We start from the raw sequence: 21,294 nt of genomic DNA on the forward strand, positions 1-21,294 counted from the left end.
AGGCTCCTCCTCCTGCTCCTCCCCGTCCTCCCGCTCCGCCTTCCGGCCCGCCCGCGGAGATGGCCGTGGAGGGCGCCGGCAAGGTGGGCTGCAGGGGCGGCGGAGCCGGGCAGGGCAGGGGCTCTCTCCGGGAAGGCGGGTCCGCGCCCTCGGGCGGCCGGGCGCAGGGAAGGCGGCGGGGTGGGGGGGGGGGAGGAGGCAAGCCACCTGCCGGCCGGGAGGGGCGGGAGGGCTGCCTCCTTGCGTGGACCCAAGGGCCCTGGGTTGCCAGCTGCCGGGAGCGCAAAGCCTCCCCCCCCGCCGGCCGCGAGGGGGCCAAGGAGAGGCGGACCGCCGGACGGACGGAGGAAGGGGCATCGGGGCCCCGGAGGCTGGCGGGGCAGGACCCTCCTCCGGCGGACGGGAGGGCCCCTCCGACTGCGGCTTTCGCCCCTCGTGGCTTGGGGCCTGAGTCCCAGCCCGGGGGGGGGGGGGGCGGGATGGCTGCCCCCAGCCCAGCTCACCCCCCCACCCGCCCCCTTGCCTTTCCCTCGGCCGCCTTGGCTGCCCTACCCAGGCCCGTGGACGGAGGGGCCGAGACCCGAGCAGTCCTGCTGGGGTCCCGACCAGGCTCCCCTCGGTCGCGGGGGGGGGGGGAGGGAGGACTAAGCAGGGGCTATGCCAGTCCATCACCTCTGCGGGCCGTGCTGCGGGCGGCCTTACTCTCAGGCTACAGCGCAATTCTGCCGCGGATAATTCTCAGGAAGCCCCCCGGGACCATTCCAGGCTCCACCACGGGGTTTTCAGCCTTATAGGCGAGTCTTGCTGTAGCCCCCTCCCCATTTATTGCAGGGAGCCCCCCTCCACTTCCTTATAGACTCCGAGGAGCTTCCATGCCCACTCAGTGGGTCTTGGCCCCTGGAAGCCTCCTGCTCCCCCCAGGTCGGGGGACGGCCCGTGAGCTGTCCTGCCTCTCTCCAGAGCCTAGACCCCAATGAAACACAGGCAAGCCTTGACACAGGCCCAGTGGCAGGGGAGAGGCCCTGTTCTTCCTTGCCCTGGCTGCTTTGAAAATAATGAGGCCTTTGGCCACATGCACTTGATATTAACCCTGCAAAGGAGGCCAAGCAGCACTTGCATGAGAGGCAAAGAGCAGAGCTCAGACGCTCTGCCTTCAGATTCCGGGCCCTGGAAAGTGGCTCCTTCCATAGGGGAATTCTGCCTTTCCCTGAGAAGGGCCGGCAGAAGAGGCTGCCTCTTCAGAAGGGGGTCAGTCAATCCTCCCCCCCCCCCGCCCGCGAATGTGTGGTGCCTGAAGGGGCCCCTCTCTTTGTTGCAGGGCTTGGTGTTGTTTGAGGACGTGGCCGTCTGCTTCTCGCCGGAGGAGTGGGCGCTGCTGACGGCATGGCAGAGGGACCTGCACCAGGAGGTCATGGAGGCCAATTTTGAGCTGGTGGCCTCGCTGGGTGAGGACTGGCCCACGGGAGGGGAGGGGAGGGGAGGGTCCCCGGGGCAGTTGGGATGGGCTGAAGACGGCCATCTCTCGTCCCCATGCCGGTGGTTTTGCGGCTGCTTCACGGAGCCAGCTGGGCTCGCTGGGGGGGGCACCGAGATGGGTGTGCCCACCTTCACGATGGGGCAGCAGCATCACTTGGGCATCGAATTTGGGTGCTTGTATTTGTTTTCAGCTCTCCAGAGCCACAAGCACTTCAAGTTGTGCACTGTGTGTTCATAGTACAAGTGTGTGTGTGAGCGAGTGAGAGTGGGGAGAATCAGTGTTCTCGAGGCCTTCCCCATGAAGCCAGGTGAGGCCTTCAGCTTGTGCCAGGAGCCCCCCGCCCCCCCGGGGAAGCCCTGTCGCCCTTTGCAGGGCGGGAAAGACGGCTGTGGCCTTCCAAGGGGAGCCAACTTCTCTCTGCCCCTCAACAGGGAGAAGCGGTGCTTTGGCGCGCCCTGGGAAAAGGCCAGAAGAGCAGGAGTATTTTGGCAGAGGAAGGCCAGCACATGAATGCCGAGCAGGGTTTCCCTGGGGTGTAATGGCTGGCTTTGGTCCCGATCCCGAGCATGCTGCCTTTGATGTCAGGGTCTGTGCCTCGCAGGTGCTGTCCCTGAATTGGTGGCTGCCAATTCAGACCTGCCTCCTCCTCCTGCTTGCAGGGTCCCAAATGCATCCAAAACCAGCACTTCTGTGCAAAACGAAGCAAGGGGAGGAGCTGTATGCCATGGATCTCCCTGGACAGGGGGGAGAAGTTGCTCGTGGGCCCCCTCTTTCCGGTGAGTGGCACCACCCTGCTCCCCCACCCTCCAGACTCATATGGTCAGAAGCTAATGTAGGGATCCAGGCAGGTCTGGTTAAACTGTGTGTGCCCCTGTGGGGCTCTGGATGGGGGGCTCTTTTTCAAACGGGGAATTCCTACAGCTCGTTTGGCTGTTCGGTTCAGTCTGATATTCAGGCCTTCTGTTTTCAGTCTTCCCTGTTGTAAACACCGTGCAATTAATATATTTTAAATGTTTGCTTATTTATTTGTTATTGGGCTTGTATACTACCCCTCCCGGCCAGCCAGCTTGGGGCGGTTCACAACAGTTAAAAATACAGTTTAAATATTTTTATAATATTTCCTTGAGGTAGCCTGACCTTGCAACATTTTTGCTGCAGCCCCCTCCCCCCCCAAACCACAACAGCAAAGCAGATTTGGAGAAGATCACAGGGAAGAGATGGAAAACTCTGGAAGCCAACAGAAGCACCACGAGGCAGTGGGGAGGGGGGGGGGGCTCTTCCTGAGAGCATCTGGGCCCCTTCCAGCCTCTCTGAGCCCAGGGCTACTTTGCTTGTTCTCCGGGGACCCTGTCATGGGATTGTGCCCCTTTCTCCTCCCTGGGACTTCTGGGGAGGGATTCAGGGGAGCCTTCATGGGGTTCATTTTCCAATAGAGCAGTGGCCCTGTTCAAACCAGGCCCCTGCCCCCGCGATCCCCGTTCCCTCGTGAGATTTCATTTTTGCCTCCCCACAGCTGCCCTGAGCCTGAGTTCGCAGGATCTGGCCATCAAGGAGGAGTCCAGCAGACACTGGAGCCCCCTGGCATCCCCAGAGAGCAGAGCCTTGGGGGCAGAGTTCGGCTCCCTCCACGCCTGCCCCAACTGGAGTGGGTCAAAGCTGCCGGATGTCAGGACCGCCTTTCAAGGCCCCCGGACATGGGAGGAGGGCGGGCGCTCCCCAGAACAGGTGCTCTTGCAGATCTGCGAATGTGGGCAGAGCTTTGAGGACGTGGCAACGCTGCGCGAACACCAGGCCCTCCATGAAGAGGAGAAAGGCCCCTTTGCCTGCACGGCATGTGGGAAGCTCTTCCAGTACCAGCTAAACCTCCTGACCCACAAGAAGCACCGTGGGAAGAAGCCCCACCCCTGCGCCCAGTGTGACGTCCGGCTCTGCCTCAAGGGGGACCTGCTCCGCCACCGGGCCAGCCACGCGGCTGAGGGCCTCCACCCGTGCAGGGTTTGTGGCCTGCTTTTCCGTCACAAGAGGCACCTGCTGACGCACCAGGCCGAGCACAGTGGGGGCACGCCCCATCGGTGCCCCACCTGCAGCACGGCCTTTGGCAGCAAAGGGGAGCTGGCCAGCCACCAGCGGTCCCATCAGGAGGAGAGGCCCTTCGTCTGCAGCGCCTGCGGGGAGAGCTTCAGCTGGAGGGAGAGCCTGCAGGTCCACCAGCGGACACATGCGCAAGACAGGGGGCACACCTGCCCTGTCTGTGGGAAGACCTTCAGCCGTCAGGGGAACCTTCTCACTCACCAGCGGCTGCACACAGGGGAGCTGCCCTTCTCCTGCCCCGAGTGCGACCGCAGCTTCCCCAGCAAGGCCAGCCTGGGGCTGCACAGCAGGTTCCACCGGCGAGGCAGGCCCCTTGGGTCCAAGGACAAACTCGGGGGGCCCCTGGTGGCCCCTGGGGCGGAGGAGGGGTCAATCAAGCAGGAGGCGGAGCTGTAGCACCTCTGCCCGCACGGGGGACAGACTGAGATGGGCATTTGCTGCGGGAGCAGCTGCGCTAGCACAACGTCTGTGGTGCAGTCAATACTAGGTGTACCTTCTTATGCATTTCTCCACTGGAACTTTTCATTGTGTGTGGTGGTGTGCATGTCCCTAAGTTTTTGTAGCAGTGTTTGGGGGTTGCTGCAGAACCACTGTAATGTGTTGAGAGCGGGGCCACTGGCCACTCGGCCTCAAATCCCGATCAATCATGAACCTGCCTAGATACACCCTTCCGGTCCAGCTCCCCCTAGAAAAGGGGCAAGGAAAACTCACCATGACCCCAGAGCACCAGCCCAGGCCTGAGTAGGTTATGGCCGTTTGAGCTGTGGGAGGTATCCCAAATGCTGCTGCACCGTAGACCGACCCAGGCCCACTGCAGGGTTGGGTATTTAATTAGAATAATAGAATCAGGGAGTTGGAAGGTACCTCCAGAGTCATGGAGTCCAACCCCCTGCGCTATGCAGGACATTCACAACTACCTGCCCACCCACAGTGACCACAATTCCATGTCCAGATGATGCCCTCCCCCGAAAGAAAGAAAGAAAGAAAGAAAGAAAGAAAGAAAGAAAGAAAGAAAGAAAGAAAGAAAGAAAGAAAGAGAGAAAGAAAGAAAGAGAGAAAGAAAGAAAGAAAGAAAGAAAGAAAGAAAGAAAGAAAGAAAGAAAGAAAGAAAGAAAGAAAGAAAGAAAGAAAGAAAGAAAGAAAGAAAGAAACCAACCACAATCCCTGACAAGTCTGGCCAGGAGGAAATTTGCCTCCTGACCCTAAAATGGAGATTGGCATTTCCCTGGGCATGCACAAAAGGGATATGAGAGTCAAGTAAGGTCACAGTCCTTTCTGCCCACCCACTCACAATCAAGGTAAGTTCAGGGAATCAGCATTTCTGTCAGCTGGCTCTCCAGCCTCTGCTCAAAAACTTCCGTAGAAGGAGGATCCACCACCTCCCAAGGAAGCCTGTTCCACCGAGGAACCGCTCTAAGTGTCAGGAACTTCTTCCAGATGTTTAGAGGGAATTTCTTTTGCATTAATTTCATCCCATTGGTTCTGATCTGCCCCTCTGGAGCAACAGAAAACAACTCTGCTCCATCTTCTATATGAGAGCCTTTCAAGTTTTTGAAGATGGCTATCAGATCCCCTACAATCCCCAACCTACAAGCTAGGCTCCAGCAATATGTGGACCGAGAACTTCCAGAAGTACAGGCAGGATTTCGAAGAGGCAGAGGAACTAGAGATCAAATTGCCAACATACGCTGGATCATGGAGAAAGCTAGGGAGTACCAGAAGAACGTCTACTTCTGCTTCATTGACTATGCTAAAGCCTTTGATTGTGTGGAGCACAACAAATTGTGGCAAGTTCTTAAAGAGATGGGAATACCAGAGCATCTTATTTGTCTCTTGAGAAATTTATATGCAGGTCAAGAAGCAACAGTGAGAATTGAACATGGAATCACTGACTGGTTCAAAATTGAGAAAGGAGTTCGGCAAGGCTGTATACTGTCGCCTTGCCTATTTAACTTGTATGCAGAGCACATCATGAGAAATGCGTGATTAGAGGAGTCACAAATTGGGATCAAGATTGCAGGGAGAAATATCAACAACCTCAGATATGCAGATGATACCACTCTAATGGCAGAAAGTGAAGAGGAACTAAAGAGCCTGTTGATGCGGGTGAAGGAGGAGAGTGCAAAAGTTGGCTTGAAACTCAACATCAAGAAAACAAAGATCATGGCATCCGGCCCTCTCAATTCCTGGCAAATAGATGGGGAAGAAATGGAGATAGTGACAGATTTTATTTTCCTGGGATCCAAGATCACTGCAGATGGGGACTGCAGCAAAGAAATTAAAAGACGCTTGCTCCTGGGGAGGAAAGCTATGGCAAATCTAGACAGCATCCTAAAAAGCAGAGACATCACCCTGCCAACAAAAGTGCGTTTAGTCAAGGCTATGGTATTTCCAGTTACAATGTATGGCTGCGAAAGTTGGACCATAAGGAAGGCCGAGCGTCAAAGAATTGAGGCTTTTGAACTCTGGTGCTGGAGAAGACTCTTGCGAGTCCCTTGGACTGCAAGGCGAACAAACCGGTCAGTCCTAGAGGAGATCAACCCTGACTGCTCTTTAGAAGGCCAGATCCTGAAGATGAAACTCAAATACTTTGGCCACCTTATGAGAAGGAAGGACTCCCTGGAGAAGAGCCTAATGCTGGGAGCGATCGAGGGCAAAAGAAGAAGGGGATGACAGAGAATGAGGTGGCTGGATGGAGTCACTGAAGCAGTAGATGCAAACTTAAATGGACTCCGGGGAATGGTAGAGGACAGGAAGGCCTGGAGGATCATTGTCCATGGGGTCGCGATGGGTCGGACACGACTTCGCACATAACAACAACAACAACATCAGATCCCCTCTGAGTTATCTCCTCTCCAGGCTAAACAGACTGAGCTCCCCCAACCTTTCTTCATACGTCTTGGCCTCCAAACCCCTCACCATCTTTGTTGCCCTCCTCTGGATGCTCTCCGGTTTCTCTACATCCTTCTTCACTTGTGGTGCCCAAAACTGAACACAATACAAGTGAGACCGAACCAGAGCAAAGCGGTACCATCACCTTGCACAATCTGAACACTATACTTCTCTTGATACAGCCCAAAATCCCATTAGTCACACTGCTGACTCATGTTCAGTCTAAGAGCCCCAGAACCTTTTCACACGGGCTGCTGCCAAGACAGGTCTCCAAACGAACAGTTGGTCCCTGCCCACCTCTGCCTGCTCCGGGTGGTCCGTGGCTCCCCGGGGAGTTGGAGCTGTCGGGGTGGGGCTGGTGCCTGACCTGTGCTGCACAGCACGGACTTTGGCTCTGGTCTGGGAACATCAGCAGGGTTACCTGGGGCCAGGGCCAGAACATTGCAGACTTAGATGCCCGCTCGGGGTGCCCGTGAGGCACTCTGGCATTCAGTCAGCCACAGATCCTGCCCAGGCTACTCTCCAGTGTTCCATGCCAGGCAGGGTGGCCTCTGGTGCCATTTGGTGCGCTGTAGAAACACAAGCACTGTGGTGTGGCCCTCGGAAGTGAACCAAAGTGGCATCTTGCCAGCTGGAGAAGAGGCAGGGCTGTGATGTGGGGGCAAGATCGGTTGACAGTTCTGGGGAAACCCTGGGGTTGGGTAGGGGTGGGGGGAGAAATGGGGGCTGCTATGGGCGTGGCCTCTGGTACGGAGAATAAACAGCCTGCGATCTGTGCAGAACCCTCCGGCTGGCAGTTTGTGGGTGGCAGCACAGCACCCCTCTGGCCGGTCCAGCGTGCTGAAAGTCCGCGAGGCTGGCACTGCCCTGTGGGGAGACGGTGGGCGGGCAACGTGGCCCCCTCCCTGCTTCGGAGCAGCCTGCCCAGGGGGCACCCAGCCTTTGCCCCCGAGCCCGGGTGAAGCGACTGAGGGGCCCTGAGCGGGCCAGGCGCGGGGGGGGGGGGGGAGGCTTGGGCGCAGGCGGGGCCGATGGGGAGCGCCGGGGGAGGGGCGGCTGGGCTCCAGCGGACACCCGAGACCCGCGGCGGCTCTGCCTGGGGCCGGGAGAAGAGGCGGCTGGGCGCGCCGCCTCGGAGGAGTCCCACTGCCCCCAGCGCGGCCCCCACCCCGGTGCCCCCAGCCCACCCTCCCTCTCGGGGCCGGGGGCGGGGCATCGCGGGGGCTGCTGGGGCTTGTAGTCTTTCCGCCGGGCACAACAAAGGGCAGCGCGATCCGGCGGCGGCTCCTCCGAGAGACAGGCGGGCGGCCAGGCAGGAAGGGAGAGCCCCGCAGGTAGGTGCCGCAGCCCTTCCGCCTGCAGCCGAGCCCTGTCCGGAGCCCTGGCAACCGCAGCTCTCTCGGAGCTCCCGGGCATGCGGGAGGTCCGCCCCAGCGGCAAGGGGAGTAGCGGGAAGGGGGGTGCCGAGTGTCCTCCCCCGGCACCGGACTGCCTCCTCCCTCCCCCCGAGGACGGCAGGGCCGTCGTCCCTCTCGAATGAATGCACCCTCAGCGTGTTCTTGCCCCCCGCCCGCCGACAGGAGCTCCGGAAGAGCTGCGGCCCTGCCAGGCGCTCGGTTAGCCATGCTGGGCGACCCCCGGAGCCCCGTTTTCAGGGCGAGCTGCGCTTCTTACGCGGCCCGGCTGGCAAAGCGCCGGGAGTCCCCCCCCCCCCGAGGCGGCTTGCTGGGCGGGCCGGGCACAGATCCAGATGGGCTTCCCGCGCTGAGTCGAGCTCGATCCTGCACTGCGCGCTAGGTGGGCGAGCGCCAGCTCCGGGAAGCAGCCCAGACGGGTGGGGCAGCGGCGGCTCCGCAGGGTCGCGGGCGGGGGCCTTTCCCAGCCCCGGCCTGCGGACGCCGAGGGCTGAAGGGGAGGGTGGAGGCTGGCCCGCTAAGCAGGGCGGGGGGGGGGGGGGCTCCGTGTGCCCGGACGGGACTCGACCCTGGGGATTCCTCGGGCCAGCCACGCAAGCCGCTGCAGGGAGTGGAGAGGGGGACGGAGGTTCCGCTGGCGCAAAAGGGGCCTGCCAACCGGGAGGGAGCCTTTGGGGCAACATGACTGGCCCTCCCCCCCCCCCTCTTTGCAAAGTGGCACCTACCCTCAGGACTTCTTTCCCCCCCTTACAGGCATGAAATCCGACAGTTTGGCGATGCTCTCCTGATCTGCTGCGGGCGCTGAGTGCGGAGACTCCTGTCGCCAGAGGGCCCCTGGGGAGGAAGCCCCTGGGGAGGAAGCCCCTGGGACAGGGCCCATCCGTGTTTTCCGCCCGGAGGGTTGGGAAAAGGCTTTAGTCTGGCATGCTCTTCCTGGTGAGTCCTCGGCCGCTCTGGGCCATCTGTGCCTTGCCTGCTGTCACTCCAAGTAGGGAACAGGCCCTGGATCTTCACCTCTCTCATGCTCTGCCTGCTTTGTGGGTTTACTAGCTTCAAAGCCCGTTTGTGACAAAGGGCTTTGAAAGGCCCTCCCCCACTGAGCGCGTGGCCACCCCACAGCTCGGCAAGCACACTCGGTGCCTTGAAAGGGGGAAGCCACCCCCAGCCCCCTCCACCCCGCGAGGCCAAGGCTTTACCACAGGCCACAGAGCACAGCTGGCATCTCCTCCGGGAGGCACTGGGCATTCCTTGCAGGCCACGGGGAAGCCAGTTTGGTGTCGTGGTGAGGAGTGCGGACTTCTAATCTGGCATGACAGGTTCAATTCTGCACTCCCCCACATGCAGCCAGCTGGGTGACCTTGGGCTAGTCACAGCACTGAGAAAACTGTTCTGACCGGGCAGTGATATCAGGGCTCTCTCAGCCTCACCCACCTCAGAGGGTGTCTGTTGTGGGGAGAGGAAGGGAAGGCGACTGTAAGCCACTTTGAGCCTCCTTTGGGTAGGGAAAAGCAGCATATAAGAACCAACTCTCCTTCTTCTTCATCTTCTCCCTGGCGCCCTCCCCTCACAGCGAGGCTTCGCCTTACCTGGCCGCGTGGCCCCCTCACCAGTGGGCCTGCATGGAGTCCGGATGAAGCGGCCGGCTCCTGGAGGCGGGAGCTCAAGGGGCCGGCCCGATCCGGATGCTCGCTGACCCGGACAGTACCCGGACAGGGGTGGTGTCTGGGCCCGGACAGGGCCTTCTACATGGCCCTTTTTTAATTTATAGGGCCAATGGTAAAGATTTAAGGCAAGCTTATAATATCAAAAAATTGTGAAATACATTTATTGGGATGGAAACTGTTATAACGCCCCCCCCCCCAGCACACTCAGTGCCTGTTCACTTGAGCCCAGGTGTGGATCAGGGAGTGGGGCGCACCTGAAGAGTCTTCTAGGTGATGCGGGGGAAACATGCCCGCTGGAGCATATGAAGCAGCAGAGCATGTCACAGGTGCATGAGAGCTAGTTTGGTGTCCTGGTTAAGAGCAGCAGCTTCTAATCTGGCAAACCAGGGTGGATTCTTCACTCCTCCGTGTGCAGCCAGCTGGGTGACACTGGGCTAGTCACAGTCCTGTTAAAGTTGTTCTCCCTGAGCAGTTTTCTCAGGGCTCTCTCAGCCCCACTTCCCTCACAGGTTGTCTGTTGTGGGGAGAGGAAGGGCAGGCAATTGTAAGCCGCTTTGAGATTTCTCATACAGGCCCTCTAGTCCCACCCCCTGCTCAAGGCAGGATCGGACAAGATGAGGATCTGCCCAGCCCAATGAGGGGGGGCTCCCCACCTCCCTGGCCAGTCAATTCCACTGCTGAACTTGGAAAAGGGGAAAAGTTTTCCTGATATCTAGCCGGTACTGTTCTCCACGTAGTTTGAAGCCATTATTGCAGGTCCTATCCTCTGCTGCCAACAGGAACTTCTCCTTGCTCCCTTCCAAGTGCATAGCCCTCCTGTCCCCTGTCACCCTCCTCTTCTCCAGGCTGAACATTCCCAAGTCCCTCGGCCTTTCCTCCCAGGGCTTGGTCCTCGTTGCCCTCCTCTGCACCCTCCAGATGGCACTTAGGGCAGTTGACAGCCCATAATAAAATACACGAATAAAAGCGACACAAGATATACAATAAATAATGTTCAAAATAGAGAACGGTTCAAAATCTTCCCCCATGAAATTCTCCCCTCCCTCCAGCTGGGTTGCAGCTGTGGACGGTGAAGGTGCAGCATGTAAAACCTGCGGGGAAAGAGCAATGGCGGGGGGGGGCTGGAGGGCTGTTGGGATCCTTGGGAAGGCCTCCCACTTCCGGGAGAGAGCGGGTTACTGGCACAAAGTCCATTTTGTGCTCAGGGCCCTGCGGAAGTGTCCGAAGCCGGACTGCGGGGTTTCAGAGCTGCAGAGGGGGGGGGGGTCGGGTCTCACCCTGCGTGTTCTTCCCTGCCCAGGTGGTGCTGACATGAAGCTCCAGGGAGGGCATGGAAGGGCCCCTTGACCAGGACTCCCCAGAGAGGATGGGGGACAGGGCGCCTGATGCCTCTCGCCCAGGTGGGTGGCAGACTCCCTGTGGAGGGCGAGGGCTGCTGCTGCTTTGGGGTCATGGGGGCTGGCTCCTGGGGTGGGCAATTTCACAGTCTGGGCTCTAGTTTATGGAGGGCTGGGAGGGGGGCTTGGTCCATCTTCCAACGGAGCTGAGTGATGTTAGCCTTGACCACGGCTAGCCCCCAAGCAGCCCAGAATGAGCTGGGCCTGCCCTCTGCCACAGCAGGTGGTCTGATGGACACAGCCTCGACTCATGAAAGCTCACGGCTGGGGGATCTTGTGGCTCTCCGAGGGGAGCAATTCTCTGCAAAGGGGTGAGGGCCAGTTCTTTCCCCCAGAATGCAGTGCTGCCATCATTCTCTGCCCCTGCCTGCTGTGGGCTAGAAGGGAAGGCAGACTCCGTGTCTTCCTTCCTTCCCACCTGGCAGGCAGTGTCCGGGGATGGGGGGGGGTATCACTCCCCCTCCCACTTGGCGCCTCTTCCCTTTGTGCAGGATGTGAGCCAAGAGGGACCGATGAGCTGCTTCCTTGGCCCGGGGAGCCTTCAGCACATAGGGAGGAGGGCCCTGACCCCTTACCTGACCCCCAGGTGACAAGACATTGGCACGGCCTCCCATCCCCGTTAGGTCTGGGGGCAGCGAGAAATCTTCCCACAGACTTTTCCCTTGAACTGTGGGGCTGGGGGGGGTGGGATGTACCCTTGCAGGGGGAGATGGTTTGTGGGGCCCTGTGGAGGCTCTTGCTCAGCGGTGGAGGGCTTGGTGGGCACAGAGGTCTTCTGCTCCTCCCTCACCCACAGGTGACTGCGGGGGCAGCTCTTTCACATGCAGCCGTTCGGCCCGAGTGGAGGTTGGTGGGGAAGCCCCTCGGGCTGAACGGCGTGTGACGGATGCTGGCACTGCTTGCTTCCTCCTCCCTGCCACAGGCTGGGCTCCCCTAGAGGTTGCCGTGAAGGTGGAGCCAGAGGAGGACGTTTTCATCGGAGGCCCCCGAGGCCTGGGGGAGCTGGAGGGAGAGACCCTGCTTCCCAACGCCACTGGTGAGCTGCACTGATGCTTCACGTGGCCTGTCCCAGTCGGCAGGGCTCTGGCTGACCACGGCCACTCCCAAGCGTGGCCTTTTTCTTAACCTCAGCCGTCCTCGTCTCTCTGCAGGGGTCTGGATGCTGATTCCTGGAGTGGGAGTCAAGGCAATGGGTCGGCGGTGGGGGCACAGTTTCTGACAGGATAATATAAATATATAAAAATATAGTCTACAACAAATAATTAACCTCTTAATAGCTAGAAGAAGACCTCTGGCCTCCGATGCCTATTCCTAGTCTTTCAGCGGCAGCCAGGATGGAGATTTTATCCCCCCCCCCAGGTGGAGTGCCAGGGGTGGGGGGGTAGAAAGATTCCCCCCCACACACCAAGTGGAGTGCCTGGAGAGCGAGGGAAGGCAAGGCAGAAATATTCTCATAAATAAATCCACTGTTGTCGACCGTACCGCCTTGCCTGTTGCTGTAGGTTTTCTCGACCTCCGCAAGTCAGACTCCACCTGCATTGTTGCCTGGCTTCTGTTTCAGAGGACCGCTGGTCTGGTCTGTTGCGGATCAATTAGGTTTGAGCCCAGGAGCACCTCAGAGACCAGCAGGAGGTTGGGGGTTGAGTTTGATGATTGTACCGACTGACTCTGTCCTCTGCCTGTAGTCCCATAGAGAAAGGGGGCGACCAGTGCCCCAAATAAAATCAAGCATTATCAGCTGCAGCACCAGGTCAGCCAGCAAGTGGCCCTGACACCCACGGGGAGGTGGGGGGTGGGGGTGGGGAGTTCCTGGCAGGCTAGGTGCAGAAGACGGCTCTTGGTGGTATCTGTTTATGTATTTATTACATTTATATACTGATGATGCTACCAGCAAGCTGGCTTGCAGTGGTTCACATCATATAAAAACATGCCATAAAATTTCCAAATATTTCAACATCCCTAATATACAATAAAAAGCATATCCTTATATATAACAGCCATTTATATATAACAGCCATTATAACAGCCATTACAGTAACAATATAGTTAGCATTTAACGATTCACGGTGAAACAATCAGTCACTGTGCCCCTGGGGAGCTGTGCTGCCCCCCACACACACTGATGCCCCCTGCCCAGCCTGCCCCCTGGGTTGGTGCTCCTCCTGGGCAGGGCAAAAGAACTCCGTGGGGGGGGTCTTCCCTCTCACCCAGGCAGGGTGTCCCACCCAGGGAAGGCGGACCACTCAGGATCCTTCTGGGACACAGGCTGGAGTGCCACGGAGTAGCCAGGGTGGAACTGGAGCTGCCTTGGGGGCCGGGCTTCCTGCTCTGTTTCAGGTGTCAAGAAGGAGGGGACGATCAAGGCTGAGCCGGAGGACGATTGGTCCGATGCCCACCCCTGGGGAGACAGCGAGGGCGAATCCAGTGAGGACAACGCTGATGCCTGTGAGCCAGCCCCTCGCCCCCTTCCTGCCCGGGTGTCTTCGGGGCTGCCCTCAGGGCACGGGGCAGCTCCCATGGGGGCCTTGTGCTTAAAGAGAGCCTTGGACCATCCCCCACAGCCTTTCCAACCTTGCAAATGGGCAGCCCTGCCCCCACTCCCCTTCTGGACCCTTCCTCTAAGATTCCCACCTCCCTCCCAGATGTGAGGTGGGTGATGGGGAGTGGTTCTGTGGGCCAGCCTCCCAGATCCTTCTCCCCAAGATGTTGCTCAGGAGGTGGGCTGGGCTGGGCTGGGCTGGGCTGGGATGCAAGGGGGAGCTGCCATCACCCCACGCTCGGCCCCCTGCTGAGCCTCTGGGCTGGGTGTGACTTCTCTGCCTTGGGCTCTCTTGGAGCTGGAGAAGCAGCAGGAGTCCACCGGGGCCTCCCCCAAGCCTAGACTGCAATTTGCTACCCCGTCCCTGCAGCAGACGTCAGACCGGATGTGATTGTGAAGATGGAGCCGGAGGAGGAGGAGGAGGAGGAGGAAGAGGGGGGCAGCCTCAGGTTCCCCTCTGGCCAGGCAGCATCGCCCTGCACGCTTCTGGAGGGTAAGCTGTTTTCCTGGCACAGCTGAGCACTGAGTTGGAGTCCGTCTGCAAGGAAAAGCAGACTCAGCCAGGGCGGGAGGGAGCTGGAATCCCTTGGCTTCATGGCCCTGGAAGGGGCTTCCCTGAAGGGTTCTCCAAGTGGCCCAGGAGTCCTTCCTCCAGCTGCCGGAAGGAGACAGCCCTTGTTGCTCTCTTCCTTCCATGAGGATTTTGGGACTGGGATTCTGAGGCTGCAGATCCACTTCAGTGGGGTTGGGGAAAGAACTGCAGACACCTGGGTCGGATTCAGCATCACCCATTCTGTTTGGTGACTTAAAGGTGACTGCAATCAGACGGAAGGGTCAGACATAAGGTGTCTATTTTTGTGCTTTGGGAAGGTTTAGATTTGCTTACCCTTGAATTTGCTTTGAATGTGCATCTGGAGGAATGATTAAAATTTTGCTCCAAATGTATTCTTTGCCCACAGCATTTCCCCCACAGTTGCGGGTGGGCTGTGGTATTTTTACACAATGTCAAAACAGGTGGACTTGAGCCCAAGGCCACCGAGGCACTTGGTCCGCCCAAAGGGTATCTTGAGTTCAGCCAGAGCAAACCTCTGGGTTCCCAGGCTCATGGCCCTCCTGCAGCCTCCTCTTTACCTCCCTCCCTCCCTCCCTCCCGCAGGCAGCCAGCCGGAGCGGAGTCAGCACTCGGCGGGAGCCACAGAGCCGGCAGCGGAGGGGCAGAGGGCACCAGCCTTCTCCTTCCAGGGCTCCAGAGGGCTGCCTGTCCTCGGAGGAGCCCCCCCTTCTGTGTCGGAGCCATCCAAGCAGCCCCAGAGCCCCGCGGCCGAGAGGCCCTTTGCCTGCAGCGTCTGCGCCAAGCGCTTCCAGCACCGGGGGAACCTGATCACCCACTTGCGGGTGCACACGGGGGAGAAGCCCTTCCCCTGCACGGAGTGCGGGAAGAGCTTTAGCCAGAAGGGAGACCTGATGCGCCACCTGCGCATCCACACGGGGGAGAAGCCCTTCGAGTGCACCGTGTGCAGCAAGAGCTTCTGCTCCAAGCAGACCTGCATCCTGCACCAGCGCATCCACACTGGGGAGAAGCCCTATGCCTGCGGAGAGTGTGGCAAGGCCTTCAACCGCAAGGCCAACTTCCTCACCCACCAGAAGATCCACCGGGGCGAGCGGCCCTTTGTCTGCGGCGAGTGCGGCAAGGGATTCTGCGCCAAGAAGACCTTCCTCCTGCACCAGAAGATCCACGTGGGCGACCGGCCCTTCGGCTGCGTCCAGTGCGGCAAGAGCTTCAGTCGCAACGGGGACCTCACGCGGCACCAGCGCATCCATACTGGGGAGCGGCCCTTCGCCTGCGCCGACTGCGGGAAGTGCTTCAGCCACAACGGGGAGTTGATCAAGCACCAGCGCATCCACACGGGCGAGAAGCCCTTTGCCTGCCTGGAGTGCGGCAAGAGCTTCAACCGCAAGGGCACCCTCATCACCCACCAGCGCATCCACACCGGAGAGCGGCCCTTCATCTGCGGGGAGTGCGGCAAAACCTTCAACCTGAAGACCACCCTGATGAAGCACCGGCGCATCCACACCGGAGAGCGCCCTTTCACCTGCCTGGAGTGCGGCAAGAGCTTCAAGTACAAGGGCAACCTCCGGACACACCACCTCACCCACACCGTGGAGAGGGTCTACCCCTGCACCGAGTGCGGCCTCATCTTTGGCCAGCGGAAGGAGCTGAAGGCCCACCAGGTGGCCCACGCGGGGACCCCCCTCCTGCCCTGCTGTGGGGGCCAGGGCAAGAACGGGCACTCCCTGCTCCAGCGGCACCCCCTGCTCCTCTCCTGCACCCCCCTCCCAGTGCCCCTGGACAGCCTCTCCCGGCTCCAGCAGGAGGTCTCCTTCCAGGGGCTGGAGCTGGACTGCCCGGACCCATAGTGAGGGGGCAGGACGTGGACAGAGGGGCAGCTGAGTGGTTTGCCCAGCCAGGGCAGGCAGCTTGAGGGAGCCTTTGGATGTGGGGGAGCACATGAGCTGCTGTGCTTCACGATGCCAAAGCAATGTGCATGCGTAGCCGAGGCCAAAGGACGAGTTCTTTTTGTGAGGACACCAGAGCTGTGTCTGCGCTACAGACTGGTCTTGTGAGCTGAAGCCACGTGCCGTCTCCTGGCAGGTGCCGGATTGTGGCCCTGTGTTCCAGAGGAGCCACTGGTGGCTGGTCTGCCAGGCCATCCCTGCAGGCACTGCTTGTCTGGCAGCGGCAAGGGGCACCGTCTTCACTGCAGTCACCCGGGGGGCTTTTCCAGGTGTGGGGGAGGGGCCAGTGCCATGGTGTGTGGCTTCGTGTGGAGGGGGGTGGGGGTGCTGACAATTGGGATGACACCATTGCTGTCCCTGTATGAGAATAAATTGTGGAGACCAGAGAGGAAGCTGGCTGTTACACTTGGTTTTCCAAAGGTAAAATGGGCCCACCTGCTCAGAGGTCTCCAAAGAAGAGCAAGGAAGTCAGTGAAATGCCACAAGCCCTAGGGGGATGGGGGGGGATTTGCAGCCCAGGGCTTGTGCGGGGGGCACTGCTCCCCATTTAGATTAATTTCAGGAGGGGGGGCAGCGGTCATCCTCCTGTACGCCGATGAAGCTAGCAAGGTTCCCCAGCAGGATTCCTCAGGGCTCCTTGTGGTCAGGCAGCCACCTTCAAGGGGGAGGGTTGGGGGCACTGCCCATTAGGGGAGGGGATTCAGGCCCCAGGGATCCCCACTGGCCCCGGCCCATTTGCAGCACTCCAGACCTCCGGGAGCTGAAGCCAAGGGGATTCTGGGGAGGGGGAAGCAGATGGGCCCTCAGGGTGCATTCAGGGGCGGGCTGGGCAGGGACTGTCTCTCTCTGTCTTGCCTGCTGGCAGGAGTTGTACCCTCTCGTTTCTTTTTGCAGGATATTCTGTGCAAATCTGGGGCCTAATGTGTCCCCCTCAGCCAGCCTCTGACAGTAAGCAGAAGCCATGGGCTGGGTGTAGTGCCCCCATTGCCTGGAAGGGGGCGCCCTGTGAAGCCAGCCTGTAGCAGGGGGGGGAGACGGGGGGGGGGGCTGCCTTACATTGCTGACGTCTTCCCCTGGCCGGAGCAGAGGATGCCCAAGGTGCAGGTGGGGAAACCAACAAGGCTGAAAGTGCCAGATGGAGAGCCACAGGAAGAACCTCCCAGGCTGCAGGGCCCTGTTGAGTCGAGAAGGGCAATAAAACCCAAAAATTCAACAGGAGAGATTATTCTCACCCATACCCCAGGTCAGTTGCTTTAGGTGCACCTGTCAGGCCCAAAAGGTCTCTTCAGGGTCATCACAGAAGGCAGCCAGATTGGTCTGCAGGTCAAAAAACACAGCTGGGCCTGAGTCCAGGAAAGCTCAGAAACCAAACTTCCAGGGAATGAGCTTGCAGGAGCCAAAGTTCCCCTTGGCAGAAGGGATTGCCTGGGGAGGCTCAGCAACCCCCCACCCCCAGGCGTGAGAAGGGCAAGACGACTCCTGGAGAACAGAAATGGAGCAATTGGGCAGGGGAGCCCACAAACTTGGTCCTGCATGATGCTCACTAAATGGGGTGAGATGTTGACCCGTCTTGGAACCCCCCCCCCCCCCGGCGCCTGGTCAGTGGGTGGATGCAAACGGAGCCCCCAAGGCAGGATTCAGGAGGAAGGGGTGGGCAGGGGGAGCTCCGCACCCTCTTCACAGGCAGGGGACAAGTTGCCTGTCACCAGTTGCCTGTCAGATGAGAGTAAGAGAAGGCCTTCCTCGCAGGGTTGTAAGGATGAATATACTCCGGATCCCAAGCACTATGATCCTCGATGGGATGACACCTCCAAAACCGCCTCAGCCAAGAGAGGAGCACTCCAGCTGGCCTTAGCTTTCAGAAGAGAGATCTGGCTTCTGAGCCACATGTCCCTCCCTGGGAGTAGGATTGGAGCCCAGAGAAGAGTGGGAGAACTCGGCCCATGCCCAGAGGACCCTGTGCCCCCCTCCATATGCATGTTTGTTTGGGGTTGCCATCCTCCAGGTGGGGTCTGGAGACCTAATTTTACAGTGGATTTACAGACTGCAGAGATTAGTTCCTTTGGGTGGGGGACTCCCATGGCTCTGTTTCTCCCCTCCCCAGCCCCTCCCCCACCTCAGAGCTGGCCACCCTAGTCTGACGGGAGGGGGGAGTGAAAAGCCCCACCCAGGGTGGTGATGCGGCCCTGGAACCTCTGTCCTGGCCAATGGGAGGCCGCTGGGGGCCGTTGCTGAAGGAACCAGGGGCCGTTGGGGGCCTCTGGGAGAAGAGGGGGAAAGCCTGAGAAGGACACCAGCAGCAGGGGTCCACCATGCTCTGCCGCCGGGCCGTGGTGAGGCTGGGGAGGGGGAGTCCAGGGTGGCTTCGTGGGCAGCACCAGCCACGGAGGGGCTTGTCCCTCCATGAATACTTGAGCATGCGGTTGCTGAAGGGGGCAGGGATCTCCGTGCCAGAGGGGCTGCTGGCCAAGACACCAGAGGAAGCTTACAAGGCAGCCAGAAAAATCGGCATGCCGGACCTCGTGGTAAAGGCCCAGATTTTAGCCGGTGGCCGGAGAAAGGGAGTCTTTGAAGGTGGCTTCAAAGGGGGGGTGAAAGTGGTCTTCTCCCCAGAAGAGGCCCGGGACGTCGCCTCCCACATGATTGGGCGGAAACTCTTCACCCAGCAGACGGGGGAGAAGGGCCGGATCTGCAACCAGGTCTTGGTCTGCGAGCGCATCTATTCCCGGAGGGAGTGCTACTTTGCCATTGCCATGGAGAGGGCCTTCCAGGGGCCGGTCCTCATCGGCAGCGCGCAGGGAGGGGTCAGCATCGAGGAGGTGGCCGCAGAGGACCCCGGAGCCATCCTCAAAGAGCCGGTGGACATCGTGGAAGGCCTCAAGAAGGAACAAGCCCTCCGGCTGGCGGAGAAAATGGGGTTTCCCACGAAGGTGGTCCGCGAAGCTGCCGATAACATGATTAAGATCTACAACTTCTTTATCCAATACGATGCCACGCTGGTAGAGATCAACCCCCTGGCCGAGGACTCCGAGGGGTCAGTGATCTGCATGGATGCCAAGGTGACGTTCGACGGCAACTCTGCTTTCCGCCAGCAGGAGATCTTCCAGCTCCAGGACTGGAATCAGGAAGACCTGAGGGACAGGAATGCGGTCAAGGCGGACCTCAACTACGTCGGCCTCGAGGGCACCATCGGCTGCCTGGTGAACGGGGCCGGCCTGGCGATGGCCACCATGGACATCATCCAGTTCCACGGGGGCACGCCGGCCAACTTCCTGAACGTGGGTGGCAGCGCGACGGTGCAGCAGGTGACGGAAGCCTTCAAGATCATCACGTCCGAGAACAAGGTACAAGCCATCCTGGTCAACATTTTTGGAGGCCTGATGCGCTGTGATGTCATTGCCCAGGGGATCATCATGGCGGCTGAAGATCTGGAGCTGAAGATACCCATTGTGGTCCGCCTCCAAGGCTCCCGGGGGGATGATGCCAAAACCCTAATTGCGGAGAGCGGGCTGAGAATCCTTGCCTGCGACGACTTGGATGCAGCCGCCAAAATGGTCGTCAAGCTCTCTGAGATCATGATCCTGGCCAAGGAGGCGCAGGTGGATGTGAAGTTCCAGTTGCCTGTGGACTGAGGTGGACCCCGGTGCCTCCGTCGCCCCCCAGGCTCTGCACTCCCCATCTGAGGGGGGCCCCCCCTTTATTTGACCGGTATTCATTCTACTGTGGACAAAATTCAAAATGGCCACTGTTCATTCCCAGGGATTGCACCTTTAGATGCTGGTGGCCGCTGTGCATACAAATGTGCTCGTATGATTATTTCTTTTATAAAATACAGTTCTGGCCAATAAACCATGTGAAACTTACGGGCTGCCTGCTGACATGTTGTTGACCCAAAACAGAAAAACTCCCTAGTGGGACAATAAAATCAGAGTCCAGTAGCACCTTTAAGACCAACAAAGATTGCTACTTCAGACCAACACGGCTACTCCTTTGAATCTACCCCTAGTGGGAGACTTTCCATGTGGCCCTGAGGGGCCGCTGTGCCAACAGCTCCTGAGCCCCAGAGGGTTCCTTTGAGTGGCAAACCCAATTAGTGACTTATGTATTGTTATATATCTCATGGCTGAGTTGTCCGCAGGAAGCATTTGGTCATATGAAATAGGTAGCCAAGTAGGGACAACAGTTATTCAAGCAGCCCCCCTAAAAACGGATGCCTACGTTTTCAGTCATCTCCATCACTGAGGGCTCCTGTTGTCACATGTCCCAGGAAACATGCTGCCCACTTTCCTGTGACAGGTGGCAGAGTTGGAGGGGCTGCCCCACGATCACATCCGGGTCCTGGTGTTTGACCTTGTTCAAGCGACAGCTCTGCACAGCTGCCAGAGGATGCTGCTGAAGACAGTTCTGTTTAGCACCCAGCTGAGCCGCCGACTCCCCCTTCATGGGCCAGGTGTTTCTCCGCTGCTTCTGGAGCCAGTTCTTATCTGGACGTTTCAGGCCAAGCCAAACATACTCTGCAAGTGCTGGTTGATGCTTTAATTTTCAGGGCCTCGGAATTGGGTTGGGGATGGGGCACGGGGGAGGTGGGTTTAAGATTTCCCCCTGCAGCCATTTTTGGACCCAAGCTGATCCCAGGAGCCACAGTCTGCTAAGCTGGGGGAAGTTGCCTGGACCTCTCAGGGGAAGAGAGGTCGCCGTCTGGGGGACTTGCTGTTTCTGGTGCTCCGGATACCGCATCATTTTGCAGGCGGCCAAATAACAGTTATTTTGGTGTTGCTGGGCAGACCCTGGCCTAAAGGACAAGAGTTGCAGAAGGTGTCAGGGGTGGAACCAGCAGGGCTGTGGGTTGCTCCTGAACAAGGACAGACGAGACAACCTCTTCCACCCACGGGAGTCTCTGTTTCCTCAGCCCCATGAGGAGGGGTCCCTCAGGCACCCGGCCAGTGGCGCCAACCACAGAATGTTCTGCAGACTTGACAGGAAGGCTGACTTTTGTGCTGGGGAGTGCAGCCTGTTTGGCCTCCTCCTCTGCTCACCTGCAGAGCTTGGAAAAGTAGCAAGGAGGGCAACCAAGATGATGAGGGGATTGTGCCTCCTGCCAAGGAGGAGCAACAGAAGATCTTCCACTTAGACGACTGAGATGGGACAGCCCCTCTTGGGTGCACACTGAGTGTGGAGAAATCTGGTCCCTTAGGCAGAAGCAGCAGACCCTCCAGGCCCCCGTTCTTCCTCACAGTCATCTCGTTGTGGGTGTCAGGCACAAAAAATCATGTATGGAGGCTAAATAAATGGACAGTCAAGG

General features: G+C 59.1%; 2 protein-coding genes and 1 pseudogene across 4 annotated transcripts; all 3 read left to right on the top strand.

Annotated features, from left to right (window-relative positions):
• Positions 1 to 4,068, top strand: LOC143820934 (zinc finger protein 584-like). Its single transcript, XM_077304361.1, has 4 exons — positions 1 to 83; positions 1,319 to 1,445; positions 2,137 to 2,253; positions 2,991 to 4,068. The coding sequence occupies exons 1-4, from the start codon at positions 60 to 62 to the stop codon at positions 3,962 to 3,964; spliced, it is 1,242 nt and encodes a 413-aa protein (XP_077160476.1). The 5' UTR covers positions 1 to 59; the 3' UTR covers positions 3,965 to 4,068.
• Positions 4,069 to 7,509: 3,441 nt separating this feature from the next.
• On the top strand, positions 7,510 to 16,263 carry LOC143820926 (uncharacterized). 3 transcript variants are annotated; one of them, XM_077304347.1, is made up of 7 exons: positions 7,510 to 7,794; positions 8,629 to 8,811; positions 10,840 to 10,939; positions 11,859 to 11,972; positions 13,274 to 13,381; positions 13,846 to 13,968; positions 14,632 to 16,263. In XM_077304347.1, the coding sequence occupies exons 3-7, from the start codon at positions 10,870 to 10,872 to the stop codon at positions 15,891 to 15,893; spliced, it is 1,677 nt and encodes a 558-aa protein (XP_077160462.1). In that variant the 5' UTR covers positions 7,510 to 7,794; positions 8,629 to 8,811; positions 10,840 to 10,869; the 3' UTR covers positions 15,894 to 16,263. The 3 variants fall into 3 exon arrangements, with proteins under 3 accessions (XP_077160462.1, XP_077160464.1, XP_077160463.1); XM_077304349.1 differs by having other exon boundaries at positions 13,849 to 13,968; XM_077304348.1 differs by lacking the exon at positions 7,510 to 7,794 and adding an exon at positions 7,862 to 8,257.
• Positions 16,264 to 16,438: 175 nt separating this feature from the next.
• Positions 16,439 to 19,855, top strand: LOC143820933 (succinate--CoA ligase [ADP-forming] subunit beta, mitochondrial pseudogene; annotated as a pseudogene).
• The last annotated feature ends 1,439 nt before the right edge of the window (positions 19,856 to 21,294 follow it).

The sequence above is a fragment of the Paroedura picta genome, chromosome 11 (assembly GCF_049243985.1).
Source record: "Paroedura picta isolate Pp20150507F chromosome 11, Ppicta_v3.0, whole genome shotgun sequence".
Classification (NCBI taxonomy): domain Eukaryota; kingdom Metazoa; phylum Chordata; class Lepidosauria; order Squamata; family Gekkonidae; genus Paroedura; species Paroedura picta.

Bases quoted from the DNA above. Each gene is read 5' to 3' on its own strand.
- LOC143820934 (XM_077304361.1), top strand. From the start codon at position 60: ATGGCCGTGGAGGGCGCCGGCAAG. The intron at 84-1,318 runs GTGGGCTGCAGG...TCTTTGTTGCAG, and splicing joins CCGTGGAGGGCGCCGGCAAG to GGCTTGGTGTTGTTTGAGGA. The intron at 2,254-2,990 runs GTGAGTGGCACC...GCCTCCCCACAG, and splicing joins TCGTGGGCCCCCTCTTTCCG to CTGCCCTGAGCCTGAGTTCG.
- LOC143820926 (XM_077304347.1), top strand. From the start codon at position 10,870: ATGGAAGGGCCCCTTGACCAGGACTCCCCAGAGAGGATGGGGGACAGG. The intron at 10,940-11,858 runs GTGGGTGGCAGA...TCCCTGCCACAG, and splicing joins GCCTGATGCCTCTCGCCCAG to GCTGGGCTCCCCTAGAGGTT. The intron at 11,973-13,273 runs GTGAGCTGCACT...GCTCTGTTTCAG, and splicing joins CCTGCTTCCCAACGCCACTG to GTGTCAAGAAGGAGGGGACG.